Source organism: Numida meleagris, chromosome 3 (genome assembly GCF_002078875.1).
Source record: "Numida meleagris isolate 19003 breed g44 Domestic line chromosome 3, NumMel1.0, whole genome shotgun sequence".
Classification (NCBI taxonomy): domain Eukaryota; kingdom Metazoa; phylum Chordata; class Aves; order Galliformes; family Numididae; genus Numida; species Numida meleagris.
The window spans coordinates 20,035,202-20,062,776 of NC_034411.1; the positions used below are offsets into that span (position 1 = coordinate 20,035,202).

General features: G+C 38.4%; 1 protein-coding gene across 5 annotated transcripts in view; it reads left to right on the forward strand.

Annotated features, from left to right (window-relative positions):
• ESRRG (estrogen related receptor gamma) overlaps positions 1 to 27,575 on the forward strand; it is a 366,441-nt gene that overhangs the window by 237,290 nt on the left and 101,576 nt on the right. For all 5 annotated transcript variants that reach the window (XM_021393159.1, XM_021393161.1, XM_021393160.1 and 2 more), the window contains 2 exons: positions 7,148 to 7,563; positions 20,016 to 20,132. In XM_021393159.1, coding sequence (XP_021248834.1) covers positions 7,161 to 7,563; positions 20,016 to 20,132 — 520 coding nt within the window. In that variant the 5' untranslated portion in view covers positions 7,148 to 7,160. The remainder of the gene's footprint in view (positions 1 to 7,147; positions 7,564 to 20,015; positions 20,133 to 27,575) is intronic.

Here is a 27,575-nt window from a genome sequence, read left to right on the forward strand (position 1 = left end):
TTTGTTATGTGTGTGTATATGTATATGCACAACAGACAAAATCACATGTTCCTTTTCTGTAGAACCCCCAGAATGCTTTCAGTGTAAAATGCCATCTACTTCTTGTGTTGTCTTCTCATTAGTATTTCCCCCTCCCCTTTTTTTTTTTTTGAGTATTTGTAAGCTGATTAATCAGAGCATATAGAAAAAAGCATCTCTTTCTACTTAAAATACACAACATTTGTAGAAGTTGGTCTTTTTTGCGGGAAGCTTTCTGTGGTGGTGGTCTGTTGGTAGTGCATAACAGCTAATAGGATATTTGTTGCTTACATGTGTGCAAACATAAAGGTCAGCTCTGCGATTTTCCTCTCAGCTTTATTTTTTGCTTCTCAGTTGGAGTTATTTTTGTTTGTAGGTGTGTGCTTCAGTACCATATATTGGATGCTCTGGCAGCTGTCTTACTGAGGGCTGGCACCTCTTCAGGTGTCTGGTGCTTTGGCCCAAAGGTGGAAGGCCTTTAATTATTCTTCCCTGTTTACTTTTTGTTCCCCAAAAAGTGCCTTATGAAAAGAACAGTTATTCTGTAGCATGGAAAGATTTAAATGCTGTTGGCTCTTAAGTGCTTTTAAATTCAGAAGAGTTATGTTCCAGTCTGTCAAATCATAGGAGCTGTAGGCTGCAGAGCTTGTGCACGTCTAAGGATGCATTTAATTAAACCTGCATTACTGCATCTATACAGACTTATTAAAACACTTAGTTTGTCTCAATAATATTGATTAAATAGCAGTAGTTTGTTTAATCTAAGTGTATTTTTGCTGTTACTACATTACTTCCTAGTAATCAGGATAATAGTCATCATCAGTGAAATATCATGTTAGTTACAAAGTAATGCCATAAGAATTGATTTAGGCTTGGCAGGAGAGGAGGGCTTTCTGTCATATAGTGCCAGGGCCTGATTTGGATTATTAGAATGAGACTTTTAAACGTAATTTCTGTTCATATAAACAGTATGTGTTTTATAGGCGTATGGGTTATTCCGTACTCTGAGTATCCATTATATCATGGAACACCTCAGACAGTTAATTATGCAAACATCATGTAAGTAATTACGCAGTATTATTATGCATTTAAGAGTTTTATTGATTTGCCAGTTGCTCACTTGCAGTATTTAGAGCTCTAAACAAGAGATGCTCACCCTTGGAGGAAATGGGGCCGAGGAAATGAGCTAAAGATAAATGATAGTAGTATGCATTGTTGCATCAGATGTAAGCCTTAAATGTAGGAGCTGTCAACAGCAATAATATGCAACACATTGGGGTATCTCAGGATCATTTCCTTCTTGTTAACAAAGTTTATCAACCAGGAAGGAGAGGGAATCAACTTGAAATAGAAAGGGAAGCAATAACAAATATTTATATGTAGAGGAGGGGTGTTAAAATAGTTCCTCCTCATTTCCAAGGTGTTGCAAGTTACCTGAAAAATTTCTGTTTTTTAAAAGCGACCTATAAAACAGGCTCTGGTGAGGTGCAAATGTGAAGACTCAGATTGCTTTGCACAACTACAAGTGAGTGTGCAGTGAGTGCTGCAGCAGAGCCCAGGCTGCCTGCAGGCCGGCGCAATGCTGGGCGCTCCTCTGTCACTGCTGCTGGGAGCTCGGTGAGGGCTGCAGGCGGTGTTCCCTCTGTGACTGCAGCAGCTGCTGCAGCGCTTTGCCTTGCCACGGTGAGGTGGTGAGGGCTTCAGGAAAACTGAAGCAAAAGAAGAAATTACAGGAAATAATGACAAACGCAACAGTTTAAATAAATGCATGTATGAGTACAAAGCCACAGGCATTCCATTTTGCGCGGAATATTCTACTACGTGGTTGTACGTGGATGTTGATTAACAAAGACCTAATACATAATGACAGTTTTGTTTGTGCATGCACGGAATGAGATTAGCAATAGTTGCAATTAATGATCTCATACAGTAGGTTAACTAAGTGGACCTTACAATATTTCTTATTAAAAGAAGAAATCCTTTCTTTTCCTTCCCCCAACTAAGCCAGTGCACCTTAATGCAATGATGATATGTTAGAGCCAGCAGTTGTCAAAGCACCGTATTACTGTGATGCCATAATGACACCCTGTCTCTGCAAAGTAGTCATGTTTTCTCAAATCACACGTTGCACCGTTGATTTCTGACATGACACTTCATTCAGTCACTTGCCTTTTCTTTGGCATCTCCATTCTCTGACAATAGCAGCTGGTGCCCATTTTCCTCCTAAGTGATTCACATTTTGTCACTTTAGTGGAGTGCAATTAGCTAGAGCAGAAAAAAAAATGCTCGATGTGAAGCAGCTCAGCTGAGATTGCACCATGGCTCCTGCTTGGGGTATTACAGGCGTCTGTGCAAGGTGCTGCATTGCCATTCCTTTCAACACAAGTCTCCTCCTCCTGCATTCAGAGGCACAGGTGTGGGAATTACTGCAGTGTGTCTCGTAGTTCCCTATTGATTTTGGTGCAGATTCAGAAAGCAAGCCTGGTATTTGGGTGGAAGCGTGTTATTCATGGTCAGAGCGAGGAGCTGGGCTCCATTCCTCACTCCGCTGAAGTCTTTTCACATGGATTTGCTTATAGGTAATGGTTCTTGCAGCCAAAGGGTGAGGATAACAAGGTGAGATGTATTGGGTCTGCATGCATGTGGTTTAGAGGACCGTGCCTGAGGAGAATCAGATGGATGGCCCTGTTAATGCACAGAGCACCTACGTGTGCATAATGACATCTGCCTCACTGCTGCTCCCACCAGTAGCTGTCACTAAAAATGTCAGCTGGTAACTACCTGGCCTTTATGGAAATAGAGCAATTCTCTTTTCAAGAGAAGAATTGTAAACTTCATGTGCAGGTAAAAATGGGCTTTTGTGCTGGTCTGTAATAAAGGTGCTCACTGTAATTATTGTGACTAATTACTGCTCTCACTGAAGCCACCAGTACAGCTCTGAAATAGTGAATGATACTGTAAGCAGAGCTTTTTGTTCCTGAAATGTACCTGCAGATTAGGAAGAACTGACTTGGACTTTTTGACCTCCTTTAGGTATTGATAATACGGGAAAAACAATTTGCTGAACCAATTGTGTGCATGGATACATATGACTCAAATGGAAAGGCCTTCTTTTTCTAAGGCTATATGCTGTAATCAGATGTGGTTAATTTTTGTACGCTGCTTGTATATTGATACTGATTTAGCTAGTGTCAGCGCTGTCAATATCATTAGCAACGTGGCAGGTAGATGGAAATATGAATGTGATTGCATTAATGAATTCTTAATATATTCAACCTTCCATAAGCACACAGCATACAATTTGTTCGCTATTGTTTAAGACCACTTTGAAGCAGGGCTGGGTCTTGATGTGCTCTGTCGGTGTCCCTTTCTGCCAGTGGAGACTGGGCTTCAGGTCTCACTCAAAGACAGAAGTTGGGAAGCAAATTTAGCAAGGATGTGAGGAGTTCTACTACATATTGCGTGTTGCTAGCAGTTTGCAGCACCCTGTGTAGCTCCTCGTGCATGCAAGTATGGAATGATTCAGGAGCCCATCAGCTGCTTTCCCCGCAGTTCCTCAAAGTTCACCCAAGTGCTCCCAGTTGTTTGGAAACTTCCCCACACGCAGCCTACCCCGAATGGAGCTGCTGTGGCTTTGACTTAAAATATAGTAAAGGAAAAAAACAACCCCACCAAGGCTTTAAAATAAATACTGCACGTTTTTATATGACACATGTTATTTCTATTCATAAACCTTAACTAAATTTAGATTTTTATTAATCCAATGTGACCTAAAAATTTTGCATTAACAGCACAATGTGGAATTGGGCTTATTCTCTTTGAATGCAGATAAAGCCATCATCTTGAAAATAGCTCTTTCTGACAAAAAGGTGTTCTTTTGAAATAAAGTCTTATTCACTACATTCCTCTTAGAGTTAATGTGAATTTTAGTGCCTCTAATTTTAGATTGAAGTGAGGTTTAGAATAAAATCCACCGGCTGACAATTGAATTTATAGATAGTTGTGAATATTTCAGGCTTGAATAATAGAGCTGTAGAATTTCAGACAGAGAGAGGAAGGGAGAATTAAGCTCCGACTGTAGTTTTAGACTATAATGTGGTGGTGTCTAGGAATTCTTCAGGGTAACGAGCTAAGTAGTAATTAGGAGGAGCGGAGGGAGGGGCTGTAGCCTAGGCACTGCTCCCGGTGCTGGGTTGGTGACGCAGTGGTGGGCCCGAGCTGCCATCTGCATGGGGCCTCCTCAGCCTCTTCCCTTCAACTGTGGCACGGCAGCGACAGAGCAGGGTGATGGACGCTGGTGCCACCCATGGGTGCGCAGCCCTTCCCCTGGTTCCCTGCTCTAGGGGAGAGAAACTCTCTCTCCTTGAGACCTTGGCTGGTATTTTCTGCTTCCTGTGGAGTGGTTAACATTATGATGGGCCATACTTTGCCATCCTGCACCAGGCCGACCTGTGCTTTTGAAGCTGCAGCTCGAAGCAGCCATATCTTGGTCAGCACCAGAAAGCACTGCTGCAGGAGCATTAGCAGGCAGGCTCCAGCCTGCACAGAGCTTCTGGTGCGTGTTCATGCTCACAAAACTGTGACTGTGTTTCGGTTCTGACTGCTTGGAGTGGAGACAGCCGCTTTTGCACTGGCTAAAACCAATACATTTGGACAACTAATTAATTGCAAATGGCTTTTCTAGGAAGTGGAGGGTGACTTTCAAGCTCATTATTGTGCAAATAAGGAAAAAAGCAGCAGAGGGGTTTAGAGAGACAAGAACGCACCATCAAACTGGGCACAAGAGGCAGTACACAACAGGTCTCTTGCTTTATTTTGAGACGTGTCATTTTGAGGAGTTTTAACAGGAGGGGGAAGAGAAGATCACCAGGTACCTGTTTGTTCACTAAAAAGGACCTCACTGTTAATGTAAAGAGAAACAATATAAAAAATAAGTTGGTGGAACGTGAAAGTTAATTGATAATTTTAATCGTGGCTGTATAAAATTGTGTCAAAGAAAGAGGAGAGAGAGACAGTGCGACACCGTGTTTTAGTACCCTAATAACTTCTAACTCCAGTCTAAGATCGTAATGTATGTGAGAGCAGTCCAGTAATTATAAGGTAATAAGTGGAGTGGTGGTGTAAGTGCTCTAAATTAAAAGGAATTCGCAGAGCTGCTGTATGTCAGCGCCGACCCGCTTTCTTTCAAACGTTGACTCGAGAAAAGTGCTTAGCCTGGAGTGCAAGTAGAGAGACAAGAGAGAGCTATCTATTAATTACAGCACTCATTAACAGTGACGGCTACAAGGCAGCAGATGCAGAAGAAAAGGCACACGGTACCGCAGGCTGGCAAGGGGATTTCCCCCCCTCCAGTTCTTGAGGAAAGGACAACACAAGCAGGTGGTCCAGTGTAATAAGATATTTCCACAGCTTTAACCTTCCCATTTCCTTGGTTTATTTGCTGACACCAGATAGCATGCTCCTTCCACCTTCCCAAATAAGTACTGATTTTAAGTTTGGGGGGTGAGATTTCTGCACATCAGTCTGGGCATTATCCAAATTCACATCTAGCTTATTTTCAGTAGTATTTTCCAGTAAAATTTACAATGATTGAGAGATCCTAAATGATACTGATGGGCACTGATTTTATCGTAAATCTTATCCTAAGCAAATACTTGCAAGGAATGGTCAGACTTTGATCTTGATTACACTCATTGGAAAATATGACAAGTCTCTGGATGTATGTCTATTTTACATTCATTTCCTTTTGATTCTGGAGCTTGAAGTGGAAAATCATATATATTTAGTACATATGCATTTAATACATTCACATTTATATTTAACATGCAAAAAGTTGAATGAGTGATGTCAAAAGCTCAAAACTGACTTGAGAAAGTTACTTTGTCAGATTGTCTGCAGTCAAGCACTTGCTTTGAAATTGTGGATCTATAGCTCCAGGTGGGTGGCCTTATGGAGTAGTTGCATTTCTGCTGAAAATGATTCTAGAGAAATGCTTATAACTGTCATCTGTACTTGGCAGCTTCATAGGGTACTGTCAGGAAAATGCTGGGTAGGCCATTTGCAACTGTGGTCTCGTAATCACAGCTGTAGAAAATGAAGATGGTACCTGATTCAGAGCTTTCAGATTATTATTTTTGTTCTTTACTCTTCCTAGAATGTATTTAAAAATAATATTATGCTTGGGGATGGAATGCACAAGATTTTTTTTTTTTCCCCTGAAGGAAGTGCTAATTTATTGGTTCAAATGTTTTATGATTTTGTTTCAGATGCTTAATGCTGAAAAGGTGAGAACTAAGATAGAATCTCACCTTCTGAAAGACAAAACTTCTATCTAAAATTTCCTCTAATATATTTCTTTAATCCAAGAATGGAACACGTAAAATGTCAGATCCTATAGAGCTGCAGATATATGGGATGCTGGCGTAGTTATTACTGGTTAGTCTGAGGATAATGGCTAGAAAGTAATTGCAGCCAGGGCTGATTAATCATTTCACTTAGATTTTGTGAAAATGGAGTCCAACCTTAATTACTTGTTAGAGTCCCCAGTTGATGTGCTACTCGGTTACTAAATAGCTATATATATAATAAAGCAATATTAATAAAGAAAAAAAAAAGCTCGTGGGAGACATGCTCTTCAATTCTGAGATCAGTTCAATAGATGATGGATACATGTTTTATTCAAGTGTATTGACAAATATTAATTACAGAGCTAAACATTTATGTGCTCAAACTTGAAAAAACTTTTTCCTGATAATGATAAAATTTACAGGGAAAAAAAAAGGGCTGATGGAAAAAGAAATTTTAGTATTTTAGTAATCTAATGGGATTTCTGGATGTTTTGACTCCCTGGATGACAACTTCAGAATTTAGAGCTGATCTGAAGTTGACATGTAACCTAGAGGGCAGGTAGAGGGGACAACAGACGGGTTTGGTCTCTTAAAGTTTTTGTTTACTGCCTGTCTGGAGCTTTGACAAAGCTCTGTCGTGCCCTTATGCTGATTACCTTCATGTAGAACAAGAGGTATTGACTAATGAATGAATGATGTGCAGTCCCTAACCCTTCCAGAGCAGACCAAACGAGCACTGTCTTTAATACACAGATTCCTTTCTCTCTCTCTCTCTGCTCCAGGCTTCTCTGCAGAATGTCAAGCAAAGATCGACACATTGATTCTAGCTGTTCGTCGTACATCAAGACGGAGCCGTCGAGCCCTGCCTCTCTGACGGACAGCATCAACCACCACAGCCCCGGTGGCTCCTCAGACGCCAGCGGGAGCTACAGTTCCACCATGAATGGACATCAGAATGGGCTGGACTCACCTCCCCTCTACCCTTCAGCCACAGGGCTTGGGGGCAACGGGCCCGTCAGGAAACGGTACGATGACTGCTCCAGTACCATCGCTGAAGATTCACAGACCAAATGTGAATATATGCTGAACTCGATGCCCAAAAGACTGTGTTTGGTGTGTGGTGACATTGCATCAGGGTACCACTATGGAGTGGCTTCCTGCGAGGCCTGCAAGGCTTTCTTCAAGAGGACAATTCAAGGTTGGTGATTCTTTAAACATCTTTTCCTTCTTCTGTTCAAAGTGAAGCAGTACAGCCCTAGATTAAATGATGTTATGACTTCAAGCCATAGCTTCTTGTTCTTCATAGTATTTGGTCCTACATTGCTACTTGTGAAAAAGCCCCTTTGGGCTTTGTCGTAAGCTCTGTCGTGTTAAGCCCACTGTTGCATTTATTTTGCTTATCAAAAATAGTAGAGCAATCCAGTGCATGTTCAGTTCTCTTTTCTGAAGGAGTTCCTCATGGATTCTCATCAATGCTGCCAAGAAAACTGATTATTTTGTTAAGGTTGTTATGGCTACCTCTTGAACACACCTTGTGGCACACACAGATTGTGCTTAGGTTTTGCTCCTAGCTATACCACTACCATACTTAAATTCCTACAAAAATCCTTTATAACTTTATCAAAGCACTGGTGCATTTAAGAATGGGACAATATGTAATGCTGTAGTGTTTTGTTCGTGTCAGACTATTAATAAAGTGGCCTTTCACCCATACAATATACCGTGGCCTTAACAGGTTCACTACATGGCCTGTAAGATCATATTTTCTGGAGAGTAAGTTGACAGCTTTTGGTCTCTGCCCAGTACCTTGTGTTAATCTGCTCTCGATACCTGTTACAAATATGCCACATATTTTGGCATAAATTAGTTTGAATGGAATAATTTGCACAACCACTTGGTCTAGCTACAGGACCAGTGGAGACAAAATAACCTTCTACTTTCATTTAGATATCATCCTTTCAAGTAAAATTGAAGGTGCTTTATTTAAAGAACATGAGGACAAGCTTGGCCTGTACAGGAATATAGTGTCACATTAAATTAAATTCAAACTTCAGAGACTAAAATTAGGTTGCTAAGTCCAAATATAAGCTCCTCAATAAAACCTTCTTGATTTTCATAGATGTTGAGCACCTGGAATCCTCAGGAAAGGCACTGCAACCTGGTGGTGTGCTTTGCTTTTTTAAAAAGGAGTTATAGTAAGGACAGCAAAGTTAATTTCAGTTTGCAGTTTCACATGGCTCTAAATTTGAAACATTTGATAAAAGTTTTTAGAATATATTGCTTCCACATTTCATAATACAGTTAATAAACAGAAATAATGTTTTCTTTTAAATTTAGCCATTACTAAGATTTTTTTTTTAATTTATCAATAAAACCTGTCCATTTTAATCTCTGCAACTAATTGTTGTAACCATACAAAATCCACTACTCTGGGGGATTTGAGCCTTCTACCAGCATGAAACAGCCATTTCACAATGCCATACAGCCATCAGAAAGAAACAGCAGAGCTCTGTGGTTTTAACGGAGCTGATTTTTACAAAGTTTGCGATTAGTAAATAAACATACACTCAGAAATTCCTAGTTTCTTGGGTTCAGAACGTATTTTTTTTGTTCGTTTGCTTTTTTAGAAAAGCTGACTTCATTTGACCTTCAAGAACATTTTCAGGAAAGCTCAAAAATCTCGGTGAAGCAATTTGTATTTGTGGCTGCTAAATTTCAAGTGACGACTGCAGCTAGCAACGTTGATTTTATAAATGGTACTTATGCATGATGATTTTAGTTGTATTTTGAGCATCAGAAAATGCATCAAAATCTTTAACTGAATAAAGCATTGACTTTTGGCTGTAATATATAGCCTGCAATTTTACACCACACCACAGACAGCAAGTTTCTGGGCATGGAAGCACAAGACAGAGACGTCATACTCCAGATTAGCAACCTGGACTTGGCCACACAGCTCAAGTTAGAACTGGCAGCTGTGCAAAACATCTCAGCAGGGTTAGAGCACTAGCTGCATCAGCAGGTGATGGTGCTGTGAAGACCAAAAAAAAAATAAAAAATGCAATGAGGCAAAACCTGGCATTGAATGGAAAAGCAGTAACAAAGATACTAAGAATAGGAGGTATGTTACCATCATAATGTCATGGTAGCTTCTTCAGAAATGGTGCTGACTCAACTGACGCAGGCTTAAGAGTTTTCAGATACCATCCAAAATAATGGATGCTACGCACTTTGGTGAATCAAGCCGTCATTTGTGTTAGGTGACAGGAAGTATATAAGAAAAAGCTACTCCTCATGCTTTGAATAGACAAGTTCTACCTTTGAGCTTGCATGAGGAAAAATTCTCCTGAGTTTGTTTTGCTCTAAATGACAGAACTTAGTGTTCCTAGAGGTCGTTCTCCCCTACCATTTTCTTGCTTCCTGGTTCACAGCACATTCTTGTTCTGTTTGTTTTTAAAACAAATTGATAGCTGAATAAGTACAAATAAGAAAACAGGAAAAAAAGGAGAAATTTATAAATACAGAGTAGTAAAGCAGAGTAAAGTGAGTCAAATATTCCAACTACGCATATGTAAGAATAGCTTATCTTAATTAAAAGAGTTGCTTGTTTTAAATCCTTATAATTTGGTTGTGATGTGTAATTAATTATAGATTCAGTGAAAAGGAATGTTTCTCTTACCAGACCTTTCTTGCTTTATCATTCATGAGTTACTAAATTAGCTCAGACTCGCAGAACATAAGTGCTGCTCCTGTTGAGGTCATGGGCAAAACTGCCCTGACTTCAGTGAGAGCAAGGCTGAGCTGACAAAGTGAGATTGTGAAGCAGATCTTGTGTTCATGTCAGACCTGATGTCCTTTCCACTAAGTCAATGGGATTCTTTCCATTCTTTCCATTTCAAAGGAGCCTTGTCAGATCTCAGTAGGTGAAAGCCATAGGCAGCTGTTCAGAGAACCAGTGCAGTGTCTGCTCACCACCAGCACCTTACGTAAAGCAGGCAGGCAGGAAGCACATCACGAGATACTGGGTAGCCTCTTACAAGAGGTCAGTTTCCCTCTAGTGTAGACTGAACACCTGTTTTAAAGAGATAATGGGGGTTGTCATTCCCTTTCAGATGGTAGAAATCTAGACTAAAAAAATATCCATTTCTGGCTGACAGATTTCTTCTCCTTCATGCCTCTTGCAATCTCCGGTAGTTCTGTAAAAGGAAAATTGAATGAACCTTTTCTTGAATTACAAGAGAGGAGTTTTTTCTGTTCTGAATATAAATTGTTTAACATACAACTGAAATATTTAAATTTGGCGCTGTGATAGAGAATGCATAGATAATGATAAAAATTGGTAACAGAAAATAGAAATTATGTGATTTAAAACAAAACCCAAAACAACAACAACAAAACACACACACAAAAAAAACAGCTGACTATACAAAATCAGTGTAGTCTTAGGTCATAGCAGAATCTAATGATGTTCTCCCCCCTCTTGTGACATATAAGGGCTGAGAGAACTGGATGTTCTCTCTGCTCAGCCTCATACTCAGCTGCAGCTCTGTTTGCTTCTGGGATAATTTACATGATGGCTGATTTCAAATGTCTCACAGAAACACACACACAGCCAAATCTCCCCAAAATTGGCTGAGCGTCAGGGATAGTAAAAAATAGCATGGCCTAAAAATAGTAACAGGTCCATTGATTTTTAGGGTCTCTCCACAGTTTTTGCTGTTCACTGTATTAACTTGAATCTCTAAGCTTTCATTAAAAAAAAAAAGAGAGAAAAGGATTTTCAGTTGTCAGCTGGGTTTAAAATCTTGTGTCCAAAACAGAGGTCTTATAGTACTTACCATATATTTTGTAGTGAATATTTAGTGTAAATATATTTCTAATCATTTTTATTTGCTCAGTTATTATAAAGACTAGTAAGTACATATTTTGCATTAATAATATATAATTACCTAGTGCTTTTAACTTGAACATTTTCTGCAAGTGGGCTGAAATGGTTCTCTTGCCTTCAGTAGAAAGATGATGGGAGTTAATTCACTATTTGTTTTATTTTAGTCTTTCTCTCTATAAAATAATGACCTCCATCTAGACAGCTTTCTTCCAGCTCTTCAGGATTATTGTCTTTAGACTCTTTAGTATTATTGTCTTCAAACTTGCTTGAAAAGGCAGTGTGAAAAGCCCTAGGTATTGATATATTGCCTTCCTAGTAAGGCATGCTACAAAAATGTCACAGCTTATTTTTATTTCCTTGAACAGTGTTTGAATCTACCCCACAAAAGCTAAAATATTTTTGCACAGTTCATAGTCATAGCTCAAGGCCTTCAGTTCTTTTGTTTATATGTTTATTTTTGGGGGGAAAAATATTGGGTAAGCAGTCTTCTGTTTATACACAGGGTGGGTAAAGCGTCAGTAATAAGAAGCCTTGCAATCCTACCCTCAGCTCTCTCATTTAAGACCTTTATCCCTGAAAGTTGTTGCCTGGCCATGTTTCCTAACAGAAACAAAGAAATATTCCATCCTGGAAATACTTTTGGTCACCATACCGTTATGCGAACTGGACCAAATCTGCTATTTCATTTTATGCTGATAGCCTAAAAGCCCTCAGAGCTACAGTTTTGCAGTAGTGTGGTTCCTCTGGTCCTCAAATCCTACCCAATCTAGGACCTAGCTGAAGCTCATGCTGTCTAGGAGTGCTTTCTTCACTTTTTTTTTTTTAAATATTCAAAGTTATTTTTAATCCCTTTATTGTTCAGGCTTTTCAACCCTCTTTCCACTGTTTACCCATTACTGAACCAATTTGATCTGTAAATCTACAAACACTTTACAGTAAATAAATTTTTGTTTTAATCAGGAAGTTTTAATCAGGGAAGTTAGACTTAGCTATATAAATTCAGAGAAGGTGACATTTCAAATGAGCAACATAGAGTTTGATTCTAAGTTGTGCATGACTGAAATGCCTTCTGAAGCTTAATTTACATCTCTCAAAGCTAACTCTTGTAATAATATTGCATGTCATTTTTGTGGAAGAAATGAAAGCAAATTAAGCAAGACTTTACGGCTTTTCCACGTATTTACTTTTCAACATATTTACATATTTACAATATTTATTTCAATGCAAGATTTTATAGAAAAGTAGGGTGGAGGCTTGCATCTTGGTGCAAAGGTCTGTGGACTTTGTCTCTGGTGGCAAGATGGCAGCTCTCCAGTGAGCCTAACACTAAATGTTACCTGAATCCACCGTTACCTGATTAAAGCATTCACCTTTCTTATTTAAGTTAGTCTGTGCATCAGCATTTCTTTCAGAGAATATTTTAAGCAAGCAATGATAGGTTTATTCCCTTTTTCCCAATTTCTCCATGCCTGTGGGCCAACCAAACTACTGAGGAATTACTTCCAACACGTCTATCGTAATGTCAATGTGTAACTATGGCAGCCAAACAAGATGAGACAATAAAATATAATCACACTGAAATCTGAGAACCAGAGACATTCAGAAGGATGCAGATGGCCCTATCCTTTTTTTACTGTCTCTACTTTCCTTACAGCCTTTTATGTTATATGCTGAGTTTAGATTATTACGGAATAAGAAAGAGGATCCTGATTTGTGCAGTGGCTTTTTTGAATGCATCGGAAGCACTCAAAAAGAGAGAGGTGGTTTAAAACAATATGGGGTATGGTGCTATGTATCATGGCCATGCATCTCTATTTGTTATAAACAAATTTCTGAAAGCCCCAGCCCAACAACGAAGCTCTGTCCAGACTGAAGCTAAAAGTGTGTGAGTTCTCAACTAGCAAGTGATTTATTTTAATCATTTATTTTAATGTCTTTGGAAATGTTTTTTTAAACTGCTTGAAAGTCATTTAGTTTAAAAAAACTTTAGAAGATGAGATATTCTATGTGTTCATAGACAACAAATGGCAATCATCCATGCTACCTTGAAAGAATATATTAGAATTGGCCCAGATAGAGTATCAGTAGGTACAGAATGCACACAGTTCAGTCTTTCTTACTTGGACAGCCCTTCAGTGACTCCCAGGTGACAGGGAATCAGTTCTGTAGAAAGGTAGAGTAGCTAGATCTTCATGCTGTTGATTCTCTCTTGAGAGGATCTAAATGTCCTTGATGCCCTGTTGAAGATAGAGGTTGACTCCTATGGGAATCAAAGTACTTGAACTCCTACAAGTGGCATTCAAACCCTACTAGTATCAGTTGTATAGTGAAAAATATGGTGTTTTTTATGATGCTGGAAATCTGTCTACCTAAAGTAAGCAGCTAATGCAGTGATACCACATATTCAGAGAAACCAGAATCACCTTTATGTTTTCATTTTAAATCTCTGTTCACATTTCTTTTTAAGAATACAAGAAAAAGCAATGAGAATACAATTTACAAGTTCTAAATAGATTGTAATTCAGTAGCGCATTACCATGGCATGCTTTAAGCAACACAGTTGAAACAGTTGTTTAAATTAAAATGTAGTAATTTTAATTTGACAGTATCCCTCTGTCAAGAACAATCTTGCAGTGTAGAACAGTTAAAAAAGTGGCTTCCCGAGTTTCTTATTTTAACAGAAAAGACAGCACAATCATCAGAAGCATGAGCATAATCCATTTTACATGGCCCTACCATCTTTATATATTTATTTATTGAGTTTTTGAATGGAAATACATATGAGAACTGCTTTTTTGAATATTCTGTAACTGTGCATGTGCAATATTGTTCCCGAAGTAACCTGGTTGAAAAATGGTGAATACAGTCATCTTCAGGCTTAATCAGCCACGGATAACGTGTAGTAGAATTCATAGATTTATAATTCCTTGACCTATCTACAGTATCATGTGAATCCATTTAAGGGTTTGTCAGCCAAAACTTGATTTGGTTTGGTTCAGATCAAACCTTGTTCCAGTCTGACCCTTTTTCTGAAATCCTAACAAAATGAAAACTTTAACTTGTGAGAATAGTCATAATTAAATTCAGTTGAGTTTTGATTTCAAAGTAAGGACCACAGCCTAGAAGAACTGAAAGTTTGACCTGACAGAAATTATTTTTATTTTCCTCAGATGGTCTTTGCTAAGACCTACAAAAACCAAATGCATTTTTAAGTCCATTTTGGGCTTTTTCTTCTCTTCTTTTCATAAGTCAGCCTATCACTCTTTAGTTCTATCACCACCTGCTCTTCTTCAGTTTCTCTGGATATCTTCTTTTCTGGTTGGATTACTTATCATGGCATCACCTAACACAGCACTATTCAGTCTGTGTTGGCTTGATTTCTCCTGTCTCACTGCAAAGACTTATCTTTTATTAATTCCCAGAAGGCCTGCTGCCATAATCACTGCTGCCTGAGTTTTCACATTTGGAAGTTCACAAAAGCAGGTTCTGTGACCCAGGAAAACAGAGCAAGAGGTTGGTATCCACGGTAGACTTTATTGCAGAAAAACTTAAATCCAGTTATGCAGGGGAGCCACTGATAATACTTGATTTTTAAATATAACACTTTTAAAAATAGGTACTTGATTGCAGGATCTCAAACAGAGAGTTTGGGAGATAAATGAGTCATTATTGGATATAAATAAAGAGATACTGAAATCCAATTCTACAAGCAGTTTATATCACAGAATTTATTACATAGAATGAATTATTAATTCCCCTGTACCCTTTATTTTTTTTTCTTCTGTATCTGCATTCCCACACAGTATAGATTTCAGTACTGATGATGTCACCATTCCTTCTGCTGTTTTAAGTGTCTTCTAGCTATTCCTGAACACCTTTTCAACCTGTATCTGAGCATTCCTCATCTCTTTTATTCTACGGATTTTCTGGGCAGATACCAATACTTCATACAATCCGTTTACATCTTTAGTGTTAAAATGTCAAATGTCACGGTGTGAAAAGGGAAATAAAGCTTCTGCTAAGATTTTGGTGTCTTCAGCTTCTATTCCTGTCAGTATTTCTGGAAGAGAGAACTTGATTTCAGCCTGTCCCACAGATGGCAGCCAGTTCCTACAGCCAGCTCCATACTTCAGCTATCTGTGAGATCCCTCATTTGTAACTGCTGGTGACAAGAACTTCATCTGGGAGAGAGGCCAAGGTTTGAGGCCTGTGCTTTTGGTGACTTGGCCTTTGTCCTGGCTCTAACTCCTGTTACTGTGAGGCCCCTAAACTGCTGACACATGTTACAGTCTCTTCTGCACAAGCAATAGTCAGAAGGGCCTTGATACTTTCGGCTAAGTCCAGTTGGTTGCCTGGCTCATAAAGCCATCAAGTGTGTCCTTGTGTCAGTGAAGTTTTACTGTGACCCCATGTCTTGGTCAGGTAACCTTCGAACCTCGTCGGTGAGGGGAAAATATGGTATGTTGGCCAACTTTTCCTTGAGCTGTCTGTAAAGATCTTACAGTTTGAAGCATCTGAAAATAGTGAGCAGGTTGTGCAGCGTTACGTTTTAGCAGCTAACTTGCTGCCTGAAGATGAAATGGCATTATTTTTAGTGAGTTAGTTGCTTTTGAAAGGCTTAGGGCGCTGGAAATATTTTCTCATCTTGTGGCTGAGATAATAATATTTAAAAAATTAGCAGAAAAGAAAAAACTTTTGAAATAAATATTCATCAGTGCATGAGGAGAGATAAGGGACTTGGGCATAAATCCCTTTATGTTATTATGGCGCAGGGCAATGTGTTTGGGGAGTGAAGATTTGACATATATTTTTATTTTCAAGCGTCATTCTAATTTGCATTACTCAGCCCTTTAACTGCCAGACTGTAGAAGTCCATTATGCTACTGAAAGGAATATACAAATTATCTTCTGGCACTTCAGGCAGGAGTTTTACTTATCCGCTGTTATTCTATCAGTCAGCAAGCTGCAAGATTCTATTAAGGAGTAAGTGAGAAAATTATATTGCCTGCAAACTAATTGTACAGAAGACTCTGAAATAAGTAGTCAGCGCCCAGTCCTTCCTGAAAACCAGCCAGGAGATATTATAAATTGCTCTATCGCTCTTGTCAGCCCGCTTTAAAGACTCCAAGCTGCCATGTTGATCTCATTCATCGTATAACATGGCAACCTCTCCAGCTGGTGACAGGACTGGTCAAACTAGTATTCTTACTAGCTGCTCATTTTCAGCCTCTAGCACCATGCACTGAGCAAGTAAATGGCAGAATATCCTTCTAAATCCTTCTAGGTTGTGCAGATTGCTAAATGCTTCAATAATGTCTGCTTATTATATTATATGGAAATAAATAAGAAATTAGGAGAGCATTGATGGCAAAGTAAATTTAATTTTTGTCAAAGTAGATCCACTAATACTTTGAAGGTAAGACATATTCTTAGTATCATATATGTAGGTCAATCTGAAAGTAATGCCTCCTATTTATTTCCATACAAACAGCAACAGATACAAAGAGCACAATAACACTATTTGATAGAGTAAATTCTCAGCTGCAAAACACCATTTTTCAGTGTAGTCACCACCATTAGGTATGCATTTTTGCCAGCAAAGAACAAAAGTCTGCATGTTTGTAAAAATCTGTATGGCTGTCCAGGATGTGGCTTGTCTTTCACCTTGCTGTAGCTACTGTTGGTACTCATCAGCCACCACCTCAGTGTGCTCACAGTCACTGTTTGGTCTTTATAAATGTTCAGCAAGCATCTATGAATGTCAGTGGTTGCTATTTTTTTCCACATGGAGGAATTTAGTGACACACCTTTGCTTCACACAATTCCATGTCAGACACCATTTTGTCAGACTGCCTCACTGCTGCCATCTGTCATGCAGCAACAAAATGTAATGGATATTGGTGGGAAGGTTCAGCTTCTAATGCCATACCACCATACTGCTTCTGACATCGTAAGCCAACATAATAAAATAGGAGACATTACTTTCATAGCAGCCCTCATATTTTAATGTACATATCTATTAAAAATTCCCTTTTTTTTTTTTTTAAGAAAATCTCACTAACAGAAGTAGGGAGAAATCTATTTGTGCAGAGAGTTGATAAAATTCTGCATTCATATGTGAAGCGGTAACACAGTTTTAATTTCCTTGAATTCTCATTGCACCCTAGCCCTATTTTGAAATTCAGAAACACTAGGAGGACCAAGCATGTATAAGATATGAATTGTTGCAGCAATAAATCATATCCGGTTACTGTAACTCCACTGAGTTCACCAGAGGAACTCTTTCCAACTTCTTACACGTTTGTTTTCTAACATCAGAAATAAGGATCTAGCATCTGCTGTAAGAATATAATTTTTTAAGGTAGAGCAGCCTGAATTTGGTAGGAAAAGATTCACCACACTCTAGAACATTGCTATGGATTACAGAGTTTTGAGTAAAGCTGAAATTGCAGGTATGGATTAGAAGAGTTTGCTTAGGGAAATATGCAGTCTTCCTTAATTTTTCTGGTTTTCAGTATTGCTCTTTGATATCAGCTCCTGGACTTTCGTCACAGGGAGTTTTCCACTTGCCTCTCTACTTGCCATGCTGCGTTATAATCTCTGTCTTGGTTTTGATCACAGTAATTTTTGACCTTGTGCAAAGATTGTCTTTGATCTTGTGCAAAAAACATCTGATTCCGTGTTTCTTTTTTTGTTTTGTAATTGGGGATGGTAGTACATACATCACTATGATACGATGAAGTTAATTAGATAAAATCTGTGAAAACCTTTGAAGATGTCTGTGATAGTGGTTATGCCTTATTGATAACGTCTCACGAGAGCATGAGAAGATAATGTCTTTTTTTTTTTCTTAAGACATTAACGTCTTTTCCTATTCATGCTTCCAGGATTATTATTTTCCTAGTTTTGTCAATGCATTTGAGAAGGCAGGTCTGCAGGAACTATTCTGCCAAATTTCCTAGCCAGCTTATCCTTCAGTTTCCCAAATGTCTGTCTTCTCAGGAGTTGAAGAAGGGGAAAAAGGCTAAACTGAAGTTTTAAGTTTTGTCAACAAGAGCTATTTTTATTCAGCCATGCCAAGATCCATTTTACTTGCCAGCATTGCTGCTTCAACCATGCAGCCTGTTGAGGAGAAATAAAAACTGCAAAATATGTTGGTTTTGTTGGCAGGACATATGTTGTACTGTGCAGACCTCCTTTATCATAAATACTTAACCAATTTTCAATAGATGTAAGTGGTTTAAGTGTTACTTCCTGTTGAATTAGCAGTTGCTGAGCATTTGAGTCTTTGTGCAATCCTGCAATCCACTAATGTGATATTTAATGAGGAGACATCAGTCTGCAGAAAGGTAGTCAATATAAATCAGTGTTTACAAAGTGTGATTAACTCTGAAATATTTCATCAATGCTGTGGTCCCAGGCAGACTCTATGCTAATTATTAGAACCTGCACATGTTTCAGGGGACTTCGATGGACCCTGAGTGCAGCAAACACAGAGCAGCAAAATTGCAATTATGCTTGGACTGTCTCTGATGACAATTTATGCATTTGGTGTGATGACCTCCTGCTTCCCAAGAGGGCAATAAACAGAATGCATTTTCATTAAGATACTAATGCACTTAATCACAGGGGGAAAGGGTTAGAAAGTAAAGAAATACCTTTAAAGCAAGATGTGACAGGCTGATGGGGAAGATACTTTATTTAAAAGTCAGTTTTGTGATAAAACTTCTGACTGCTACAAAGTCTGTCATACTGAATGTAGTCATAGGCAATAGGATGCATGGCTAGGCAGACAAATAAGCTGAGCTAAGCTTTTTATGAGGAATGCAGTGGTACCAGGACAAAAGAGAATAGATGCTTTCTCATTTGGACTTGGATTCCCAAAGATGTGATATGAAAACAATATAAAGAAAATGATTTATGCATGGTCTTCTCATTAATTTTCAGACTTGTTATTTTTGAGGATAACTAATATGTATTAAGCAGTAATAAAAAGCCTGCATCAGTGCTTTGCCACAGAGGTCTCATTTTCAAGAACCTAGTTTGTGCTAGGTCTTACGGAGGGTTGGGAGAGACAGAGGCAAGCATCTCCCCTAGTTTTTGCAGTTCTGATAGCTTCCTGGGGATGATCCTGTTTCTGATGTCTCTCAGTACAAGAAATTCATGTAAAGTGCAGATAGATAGGAACATTCCCTGTCAAGGAGATCTGATGCAGCAGTGATGGGATGTGCTGGGCAGTGACAGTGGTGCAGCTACGTCCTGTCTGAGACAATGTACCTGCTGTTCTGGTAGGAAAAGGGTGAAGTTCTACAAAACATCTTCCAGATGATTGTGAAATAAAACATAACAGTCACCTTCTTGTACTCTATCCAAAGAAAAGCTGACGAAATTTGTGAACAACAGGAAATGAAGAGTGCTCACGTTAGGAGCCTTTATGTGTTTGGCTTGATACATCCTATCAGCAGGAATAACTGATGTGAAGGATTTTGTTTGAGACCATGCATGGATCTAGATATGGACTCTCATTAATTAAGATTTTTAAACAAATATTATTTTTTAACATACAGCTGTCTAAATTAAAATATCTTGTTCTTTAACTTGGCTTGTTTTTACTTAAAATATGTTTTCTTTTTATAGAGTTGTTTATTCTTCATACATTCCAAAATTAAACCCAACAGCAATGGTATAAGTACTTGCATATTTGCTCTATTGGTTGTTCATTTGTTCTGAATACCTCTTTTTCCCTGGGCTTTCTACCACAGGTAACATAGAATACAGCTGCCCAGCAACAAACGAATGTGAAATCACAAAGCGCAGACGCAAGTCCTGCCAAGCCTGCCGCTTCATGAAGTGTCTAAAAGTTGGCATGCTGAAAGAAGGTAAGTCTGATCAAGTCAATACCTATCTCTCTGCAAATGTATTCAACAGCTGTAGAGCAATCAGGAAAGAAGAGAGATAGGTGAGAGTTCTGATCGGTTATTGTAAAGGCAGTTTTCAAGTATGCTTGCTCTTCCTGACAGTCTTAAATGTCAGCTAAGGAATCATGGTGTATCTACATGGAGTACATCTTCTCTGGAACATTTATTCTTAGGTGAAGTACAAAAAATGTGCCACAGCATTCACTTTCTTTCTGTAGATAACTATTAGAATATTCATCAGGAAACATCCTCTCACTTTTCTTAAAACTTTTACATCATGAATTTTCAAAGATTTATTTGTTTCATTTTTTACCTTCTGTTAGTCTCTCCCAAACATGGCAGAAGAGGGCATTGTGCCTTCTTTTCCCCATTTTTGCTTGTTCTTCATGCCATCAGGATAAGTGAAAAGGCTACTTCTCAATTAAACAAACATAAATCTTGAGAATGTCTACTGAAGTTGTCATAACTGCACTGCAGCAAATACTAGCATATGGAAGAGAAGAATCCACCCCTCTTTTCTTAAGCATATGAAAACCTCTGCCCCTCAGTGTAAGTATACATTGGGTCTTTTAATTTTTCAGTTACATTTTGAAGATAGTTACTAACAGATAAACACAAGAAAAAGTTTCCAAGAAAGCTGTGCTATCGCTATCCTGCTTGGAACCTGATTAATCTGTTTTATCAAAAGAGATAATTCCTAAAATCTTGGTTGCCTGCCATGCACCTGTATTGCTGTTAATGTATTTGCAAAAACACACTTTTATGTGCATATATTGCACTTGTTATTATCATGGTGCATTGTTACTACCAAGAAGGAATAACAGCACACGTCATATACTTCTGAGCTCGATAATCTTTTAAAATAAAATCAATGTAATGCTCTCTAAATACTGTCTTCATTGGAAAGTACTTTGTGCTAAGTAGCCACTTTAAAATAGTCCCATACAGTTTTGTTTTGTCAGTGCTTAAAACGTTGGCTTTAATAGATGGCTAAGTTTTTGCAAATTATTTGATGGTAATTTAAAACAGTTTTAGGTATACAGCTGTCAGGTTAAAATCCAGGAATGGCATAGACCAATGGAGAGATGATGGGCAAATTAGGCCTATCACGCACCTACAGACATATTCTTATTGGATTATACTTACTAAGAATAAACCTTGTTCTGTACAACTGCTTTGGCAGACGCTAGGATCCTGTGAGCCAAATCCTGCTGTCCTTAGTCTTACTTGAGCAAAACTCCTGTCAGATTCGATGGGGATTTTGAGTCAGTAAGAATGGCAGGATTTGACCCTCTTTTCCAGTGGTGGTGGGTGAGTTCCTCATTTGCCAAAAATCCTGATGTAACTGACAACTAAGTAGTTTAAAAGCTGTGAAACTTACATAAACAGTAGAATGAATGGAACATTTGAGCACGGCACCTTTTGAAATGGACTGTGCTTAACATCTTTTTTTGGTAAGTTCGTTACCCCATATCACTAGTAGCCTAACACAGATGTATTGAACAACCTGTTTGGAAATGGAACAGTGCTACCAAGAGTGCATAGCCTTCTTTTAAATTTTTGAGATAGAATTGCATCTCCCTTAACACATGCACTTGCAAATCTAGTTTGTGTGCAGCTTCTGGGTCTACAAGAGAAAATTAAGTGGCTCTTCTACAAATGAATAATTATGTCAGTTATCAAAGTTGTGCACAGAATTACTGCTTTTCTGTGTGTAATTTTGGTAACTGAAACTATTAGACAATTCAGAGTCAAGTGATTGGACTTTTTGCATAAATGAAAATACAGCAATAGTTTTCTTAGTCATAATTACCTAAATTGTCCACCCTAAACAGACATACCTTTCTGCAATGATAAAATAACTAATTCCTTTGAAGGGAGCATTCCTCTGTTAGCTCTGCTCCCTAGCAAATCCTAGTTCTTCCACTCTTATTGTGTGAGTCTTCTGTTAAAACACACTGTGATTTCTACTTATTTTTAATCACTGGCTCTGTTTATTTAGGAGAGAGTTATTTTACACTCCTTTCATGCAATGCTTACCTACAATCCAACAGGGCAACTTAAAAGAGTAAGTGGGTTTTGTTTTCCTGTACACTTTAGCGGTCACTTCTACTTTTGGAACAATGCTGATTCGTACTACACTTACTGAGCTTTATTTGGAATATATTTGGTTTGTTGTTGTTGGATGGTTTTTCTGGAGAGACAAGTTGGTGGTTTTTTTGTTGGATTTTTCCTTTTTTTTTTTTAATGTATGCTAATGTCTGAGGATTAGTTTTTTCGCTTTGGATTTTACAACATCCTTTATGTACAGAAAGTAAAGAAAGATGGTATACTTCTTTCTTTTCATGTGTAAAGTGGTGTAAATTTATTGATTAGTATGGTCTTAGAGCAGGCATTATCTCAGCTCAGGGTATCTTAAATGTTTCTTTATGTATAGACAAGGATTTCAGTCCCATGCTGCATGTCAGAGATCATGCGGCAGTAAATCTATTCAAATGTAAACCTGTTCAATTCAATTACCAGTTTATAATAAAATTTGCTGCTACAGCCTCCACGTTTGTCACAGCAGTCTCTACATGTTGATGGCACAGCATGCCTGGAAATTGACAGCCTAAATCTATTTAAAAAAAAATTTAGTTGCAAACCTGAAATAAAATCGAGTTTAAGCAGCTTTGAGAGAAGCATCATATTCCTTACAAGAACTTCTGCACATCTGCCAATGTGCATCTTCTCCAGAAACCTTACCCTATTGGTGGGGAGATTTTTTCTAGGAATTTTCCCTAATAAACAGTTTTAATATAGCTATAAGTGAAATAATTATCAGTCATTGTGCCATTCTTCTTGTTTTGAGAGAATTTATTACTTTGTCAATTTGTGAATTGTCAAATGAAATTCCTTATATAAATCACAGTACCTAGAAAAAGATCCTGAGCTTTATTTTAGCTTTTAGGTCAAGATCTGAAAACCACGTGACTCACAGCAACTATGTCTGTAGTCACTTGCTCTTACAGTAGTTATGTGGTAAATCATTTACTGGGGGAAGATATTAGCACTTTTCATCTGGCATCCACTGTTCTGTAAGAGATCTAGTGTTAGAATTTCGGGGCATTGGGACCACTGGGAGGGACCTGGATTTTTCATCATGAGTAAAACCAGGTGGAGCTGGGCATTTCTGCTCTCATTCTCAATGATGTTGGTGAGTTATAGCCAGCAAGATCAAGATTCTTAACAATTTAGAACTAACATCCCTAACACTTTAGGTCAGAAGCTAGAGAAGGAAAGGAAAAGCAGCATAGTAGTGTGGTGATCTGAGGGGGGATTGAAATCATGGTTTCTGTCTGCATCTCTTGTTGAGTGCTACAAGGGCATTTCTACAGGTGAATTGAGGGGGAACAATTCATTCTGTTGTAGCTCATGGGCTGTCACTTGACGCTAGGTGGATTGAGATTTTTGAGTATGCATTATGCTTCATACTGAAGCATTCAGTAGATACTAACAAGGTTTTAAGCATATGACAGATAAAAATGTGTCATGATTTCATTTACTTTCCTAGGTAATTGTTTTTTTATAATATGAAAGGTTAGATTTTCTTGGATCATGGTTGTTCTGAAATACAGTTTCTTTGACTATGCTTAAGTTTCAATGGGTTATCTAAGATTTCCAAGAACAGAGGAAACAATGCAGGATTCTTGTGTAGTTTAGGCAAGAACATTTAAGATGCATCCCTAGTGGTTTCTCTAAATAATATTGTAATTGCTAAAAAGGGGGTGGGGAAGGGAATTTTGCTATCTTTTTTAGAAATCAATGCTTTAAGTCATTCCCTAGTTTTCAGTTCTGTCTTTTAAGTTTGACCTCCCAGACCCTTCAGAAGCCACCTGTTGCCTTCAGTTGGTGGAATTAAATCTATGTTCATATGCAGGATTGGGTGCTTTAGCTATTTTCCTTTTTATGCAGCTAGTTGGAGTGAAATCATGGGTAGACATCTGGCTTTTGTTTGTTTGTTTAATTGTTGGTAGGTCTGCTTGAATTCTGCTTTCAGTTTCCCATAAATTCTTTATGCCTTTTAATTCAGTCTGTAAGATTGGCTTACTAGAATATGTCTGTAATGGAAGATGTTATTCCAAATTTATCACATTGCTACCCACCTAAAAAATAATTCCACTGGAGTAATTATTCAAAAATAAAATTACTTTTTATTTCAGGCACAGTGTTTACACAACTATTTTCACAAGAGGTTATTCCATATGTTTCAGTTTTCTCCATGGAGACAAAACCACAGCCTCAGTTTTATCTGTTCCTATACTGCAGCCACATTCAGGATTATAGTTAAGAGGGGAACTCATTGGGCCACACTAATACAGTTCGATTACCGGAAAAATTGTGTCCAGACGTAGCTCTTACTAGACAGTACTAGTTTATACTTCTTAGAGAACTGCTGACAATGAAACACCACCTTTATCTCTGATGCCTGGGTGCTTTCAGGTTTTTGTAGGAGTTTTTTTGTGGTGATTGATCTTCATTGCTTGTTGTTACAGAAAGCGCAGATCATAAGTGGCTGATACATTTTTTCAAATAAAAGTGAATTTGTTTCTTTATGTATCATACCCTAAGAAATAGCAAAAAAAAAATTGTTTTGCTTCACATAACTATGTTTGTGTTTTCCTTATGGATGGGTGGTCTTTAGAAATAGCCATCAGCTACTTTGCACCTAGTTAGAATAGAGATGGTGATAGAAGTCCAGCTTAATTAGTCCAATTATTAAAAATGGGAGGTCAGATCCGCACTTCGTATAAATGAAGCTGGTGGCTGCTCAGGTTTAGCAATCTGTGCTATGGGGAAATTAGCAATTTACTTTTACTGTTGCTAGTCTGTTAGCATTCTGCCTCCAAAAATGAATAGAAATTCTCCAAGCTTGTCATCTGGCAATGCTGACTTCAGTGTGACTCTTCCCAAAATAATCCTCTTTCCGTCACTGCAGTACAGTTAGCATATTGTGCTCACACTCCTCAATGAGTAGCCTTCAATGATTTTCCTACAGTAGTTTGAGATCTCTGGGGGAAGCAAAAGCAGTAATAAGAATCTGCCTTTCCTGTAAAGAAAGTCTGTATTTTGAGGTTTCTACTTCAGCACAAACCTGAATAAAAGTGATTACTGACAGTTTTTAAAATGCTTGAGTGATACAGTAGTGAACTCAAGAATGCTACACAAGTTAAATTTTCCTTAATGTTGTTTACTTTTGCAGCTAGTAAAACTGGAGCACTCTAAAGTATTTTTGCTTCAAAATTTGAAAGATTTCATTTGTAGCGATCAGAAGGACCAACACAATGGAAAAGGTGTTACAAAAGAAGTGGAGGGACCAGCACAATAGCAAGATGCTACAAGAGAAGGGAAGTAGATTGCTCACCCATATAAGAAGATTCTGGGTTCGCAGGGAAAGGCTTCCACCAAGGAGGGATCCTCAGGGGCAGTCAGCCCTTAAATGAGGCCTAAGAGAAGTGGAGCCAGGCTCCACCCCTTCTGGTCACACAGGTCAATTGCCTTCACCTGTGCTCCCAAGGCTGACTGGATCTTTCCTCCAGGTGCTTAATCAGTGGGTCAGGCCATGACTCAGCAGCTCCCATACATCATTAATTCAAGTACAAGGCTATATTTTTTGGAAGGGCATGGATATTTTCAAGCATAAATTATTATTTTGCAAAGACAAATGTATGACTGTATTTTGCTTGCGTTGAGCAGCAGATCAGATTAAATTATTGCATTGATCCTTTCTGGTTTTGACAATCTATGAAAACGAATCTAATACAGCTGGGAGAATAGACAGGTTGGGTTTACTCTTACATGAAGATATGCATGACATGCACAGGAACAGATTAATGGATTCTCTCTAAAAATAATAAGTAAAACTAAGAAATCGTCTTTGTAACTAGAAATGTGTTATCACCTATGTTTTGAGGCTTGTAAAAAACATGCTTAATAGGATTCCTGCTAACAACATCTCCTTTGAAAAGACCTGTACACAGGACATTGCCAAGGTAAATTTCTCTCACAAGTCTAATACCATTAGTCTGTGAAGAAGAAAGCAAAAATTATTGTGGAGGAAGTTTTAGTTTCTGCTGCCTTTAGAAATTAGAGCAAAGGGAAGGAGAAAGCATTAGTGGTATTCAAAGAAAATGTTTCTGTACAGGATGACAGTTAATAGAACTGTGTTGACCTCAGTAATATTTCTTATGCTCTCAATTGTAATATTACACTTAAGGAGCTCCTTCATTAATGCAGGATATTAAACAAAGCTCCCGTGTTATCACATCATGAGATAACACAGTATGCCTTTTATTGAAATCTCTTCTGTTTATCAACCCTTTTCTGTGTTTCCATGAGTTATGGGGGAGTTTGGTTTCTTTTCCTCCTCCTCCTTTCTTTCCTCTTTTTCCTCTCTTTTTCTCCTTCCCTCCTGTTCCCCTTTCTTCACCCTCTCTTCTTTAGCCCCTTCCCTTTTTCTTTCCTTTTCTTTCTTTCATTCAACTTGTGCTTGATTTTAATATATACTAGGACCTGTTAAATCCCCTTGGAAACAACAGAAACAAATCTCTGAGTGTTGTTGTTCATAAGAAGGCCTCTTTCCTCCTAACCAAAATGTGGCCTGATAGCCCAGTTCAGACATTAGAACTGACAGCCCAATTTGTCTGCCTTAAAACATGGCTCTTGACTATCTGCTCTCTGTAACTGATGAGGAAGGACAAACTATTCAACTGAAGGCTAGTACTTATAATAAGCTCAAGCAGCTAGCATTTCTATTCCTCCATGAAAAAATTACTCAAGGAAAAGCAAATATTGGAAATGGGGATGTTCTTTCTGGGTTTGGAAATTACATTGAAATATCTCTGATACGGAGCAGCTATCAGCCCACAAGAAGTTCTCATGGTGCTCATGCTGCGATGTTGTGCCTGTTGGGCTTAGGGTCTGATTCAGAGCGTTTTTGGTTCCCTGATTTCACTGGAAATGTAACAAACAAGTTCCAGCAATTCACTGGACACAAGTTTTACAGACAGATTTCTCTCTTAATGGATTCAGGTTTTTTTTGTTCTTGTTGTCCCTTTATATAAGCACTTCATTTCCATAAGAGGCAGTATAAATGGATATATAGAAAGCAGTAGAGTTTATGTTTGTGTCTGAGGACTGCCTACATTGCTTGGCATCCCACAGATTTATGAATGTACATTTTTTGAGGCTAGCCTAGGAAGATCTGGGGTCAAAGCAGTTTCTGGCCCAATCATCTGCAGGCTGCTTGGAGTGAGATGATAGCCTTGGTTCTGCTCCCACAGCCGTCACTGTCACCAGTCCCAGTGACTGCAGTTGTTTGCAAGGGTCAGGCATGTGCCAAGAATACATTTGACCTATGGGTAG